This window comes from Euprymna scolopes, chromosome 10 (assembly GCF_053919585.1).
Source record: "Euprymna scolopes isolate OS-2025 chromosome 10, ASM5391958v1, whole genome shotgun sequence".
Classification (NCBI taxonomy): domain Eukaryota; kingdom Metazoa; phylum Mollusca; class Cephalopoda; order Sepiida; family Sepiolidae; genus Euprymna; species Euprymna scolopes.
Window position 1 is genome coordinate 31857265 of NC_136491.1, and position 3897 is coordinate 31861161.

General features: G+C 38.6%; 1 protein-coding gene across 1 annotated transcript in view; it reads right to left on the minus strand.

Moving 5' to 3' along the window:
* Window positions 1–1148: 1148 nt before the first annotated feature.
* Window positions 1149–3897, minus strand: part of LOC145286409 (uncharacterized) — a 15464-nt gene continuing 12715 nt past the window's right edge. Inside the window, exon 2 of the mRNA XM_080135332.1 lies at window positions 1149–3406. Coding sequence (XP_079991458.1) covers window positions 1283–3406 — 2124 coding nt within the window. The 3' untranslated portion in view covers window positions 1149–1282. The remainder of the gene's footprint in view (window positions 3407–3897) is intronic.

Here is a 3897-nt window from a genome sequence, read left to right on the forward strand (position 1 = left end):
TCAATGTTAAACGAAGGCGAAATCGTCTGTACAGAGACGATTACTACTTTTGGATACTGCCAGAGTGCCCCCTCCTTTTTGCCCTTGTTTTAGGGATCTGGTCCCTCCCCACATTAAAAACGAGTTTTGTCACATGTTTTCATGAGGAAGCAAATACCTAAATAAATAGGAAAAAGTTTTTAATATGAATATCAATACACAGAACCCCCCCAAATTTATAGGAATATATATATATATATATATATATATATATATAAAAGTGAAATTGTGTGTGCGTCTGTGAGCGAGAGTACATTTCCCTACCAAACTACTCTGTCAATATTCAGTCTACAGACTCGAGATTTGACATAAGGAGTATTGAGATTTAGGAAAATACTTTATCAGTGTTCAGCCAGAAATTTGGCTGCCAAGGTGTCAAAGTTAAGACTTCACCTTTGTGGTCTCTAGCAAACTATTCAACCAATTTTGGGTCTAAACACTTGAAATTTTAGATGTAGGTTACCTGGATACAAGTCCAACTTTTTAATAATCACACGAATTATGGATGGGACGATTCCAATATTTTTCTTGATTCTGTTACAATTACCGATTCTGATTCTTTATAAATATCTTAGTATTTAACAATTTTTTTTTTTTTCCACGATTACCGTCAAAACCCATGTTAAATGTGCATATATTTTCTCAAGCGCAAAAATACAATTGGGTTTGTGAAGAGGAGTGATGTATAGTTTACTTTTACCGTAGTTTTAAAATCAAGATTTATTGTTAGTACCAGCAATGGTAAACCTTGTTTTAAACAAAATCAAATAAGAAAAAGATAAAAAATCGTTTTGGCATCGGAAAAAAAAAAAAAAAAAAGTTCCGATTTTTCATAATCTCAATCCAGATTAAGCGTCCCAACCATTTATGTTATTTATATGAAATTATGATATATAACAAAAAAAAAAAACAAAAACGGTTGTCAGAATATTCTTTTGACTCGTGTATATATCCGACACAGTTAATCAACAGAGAAGCACATCCGTCTATGTAAAAAAAAAAAAAAAAAAAAAAAAAAAAAAAAATTAACGGATATATACTCAAGAGTCAAACCAAGAAAAAGAATTTGTTGTCACAGCCTAATGATTACTAATAAAATTCTTAAAAAAAAAAAAAAAAAAAAAAAAAAAAACCCTAGACTTTCATACATACATGCACATATATACATAGTTTCTCTTTTCAAAAGAGTTTAAAATTAATCATGTAATATTTACAGTACGTAGGTTAAGTTTCATTTCTTATATTAACTGAAGGTTCCCTGCCAACTGAGAAGAGACCAATCTTTAAAATGGAAGTTAAGCAAATCCACAGTCCGAATTTCCTCTGTAAGGATGTCGCTGATTGGTTGATGGGCGTGAAGCGCGAATATCGCCATCTGTCTAATAGCGGGGAGAGGAATGGCGGGAAGAACACTGATGGTCAAGTTGGATATATCGTACATAATCACCTGGAAGACGTGCGGACTCCAGTGAGTACCTACGAAGAGAAGATTCTTACACGCAGTTACAAAACTATCAAAGCACGCACAATCTCTTTTTTTGATAGAAATATCCCGAATGTTGGGTAGAGGAACCCGGAGGGACATATTCGCCCAGTTGCCATCTTTTAAGCCGAGTGATAAACAATTTAAAAAACAATCGTTTTTGTAGTAGAAGGCGTGACGGAATTGGCGTTCGATTTCTGGGTTGGGATCGAGGAAAAATAAAATTTTATCATCCAGGATAATTTTCCGGTTGGTACTTAGAATAGCTGGTTCGCATCGTCGTTTAGCTATTTGCTGATGGGTGTAGTCCTTCATGTTGATTTGATACACGTAGAACATCTCTAATGGCTTCATGCATACGGAAGGGGGTTTCTCTCCAATAGTTATGGCAGGATTTCCAGAGGAACCCGGCGCCGAAGATTCACAAGTGTCATATTCGTCCGGCTGAGGATTGAATCGGGTACTTTGCCGAGTGTCTGGCGTTAGTTTTACAGTTAGGAAGAGGTACACAATATCGCCATTGGAAGTGTCAACCTTGAGCGATATAGACTGAACATCGTTGTACAGGATTTCAGGAGTTAGGTGTAGCACAAATTTCCAACACTGCCCTTCGTGGTCCCAGCGGTTCAGCAGACACAGAAGATCCATGCTATCGACATTAATGAGGGCATCGACGCTGTAAATATTGTTTAAGTGAAGAAAAAACGTAGTTTCGTAAGCGCCTGGACATTTCTCAATACCGCGGGTATTATATATAGGAGAAGACAAAGTCCACGACGTCATAGTGGACACGTTTTTAAGAAAAAGGGTATTTGATTTCCGTTCGAGTACCACATGGTCATTGATGAATCCGAGCGTCTTAAAGATGCTATCTTGGAGATCCATGGTGAACCATTTAGATTTAGTATTGCAGTAAATGCCGACAGTTCGGCAATCCTTTTCGGCAACTAGAAGGGACCAATTCTGATGGTGCGACAGATCGGAGTTATTGGAATTTTCACTAGTTTCCCCGTCATCAGTCTTCGGAAGAAGAGGTTGGATGGACTTCACATTGTAACGATTCATTAACCAAGAGCCGATGTAGTCTGTCATCTCTGGAAATTCGTCAGAGCATCGGCTGATTGTGAGAGGTATCGATTTGAATTCTATTTCCGAGAGGGTCTTCCATTCTAAATAAACATCAAGCAGAGATAGGAATTTCTGCATTTTATTCTTTCTGGCAATCGGTTGAGCAGAGGTCCAACGTAGAAGCATATGGACTACAGAGTCTGGTTTCATAGTTGTCATGACCTCTTCGTTCGCAACAAACTCCGATATAAACGCATCAGAAAGATTAACAATACAATCGTTGATTAACAGCAAGTCACACAATGTCTCCCGGCAGACGATCAAACTGATATTGAAGAGTTCCTGCAGGTTGTATTTCCAAGCAGTTTCCCATGTCTGCAAACAGTTCACTGGCCGCAGATTGATCAGAAGAAACTGTGCGCATTGGTTATCCAAAGCGGGCATTTTCAACACCTTGTTCACCTGAAGCAACGCTTGGACGCTGGTCTTTGTCAGGGTGAGATGACCACTGTAGATATACGTAAGAATATCGTCGAGGTTCCTTGCTTCTATAAAGACGCTGGTCAAGTCGACCTCGGATTCAGATTCTTGTCCTAGCAGTTTCTTATCTTTTAGGAGTTCTCGAAAAAAGCTGCTGGCCGCAGACAAGATGATGCGATGGGCAGGCCTAGTGTCATTGCCCACACGGACAATGAGATCGCAAAGAAAGCTATCCTTAAGTATCGAGGTAAGGCACGTGTCATAAGGGAGGCTGTTCTCGTGGCTTCCATACGGTTTACCAAAACAGCATTCAGGTGAAGAGTCAAAATCAGACATCTAGAAAAAAAAAAAAAAAAAAAAAAAAAGCATAAACAGTTATCTAATATTAATTTTCACCCAAAAAGGTTACATTAGGATTGTTGAGAAAATGAACGAGTATACCTTTGTTGTTTAAAGTTAGCAGAAGGAAAGGAGAAAAAGAAAGGAAAAACAGATACAAACGAACAGGTCTTACCGCGTGTGTGTCTGGCGAGGTTGGGCGAAGGAGAAATCAAGATGGCGCCCATAGTTTTAAAAGTTGTGCTCTGGTGGAAGTCTCGCGAAATCATGCGGGAGACATGTATAAAAGGAGTTGACGGGTTAGGTCGGGACAGAGAGGCAGACAGACGAAGGTTGGTGACAGTGCTGATCTCAAACTTAGCAGTTGTTGGCTTGCAAAGACGAATTTTTATTTCTTTAATTTTAACCAGGAACACTTCACCTTTGCTAACTCTAGCACTACTAACTACAGTCACGTTTCAGTTCTCAATTTTGTTTGACAAAATTCG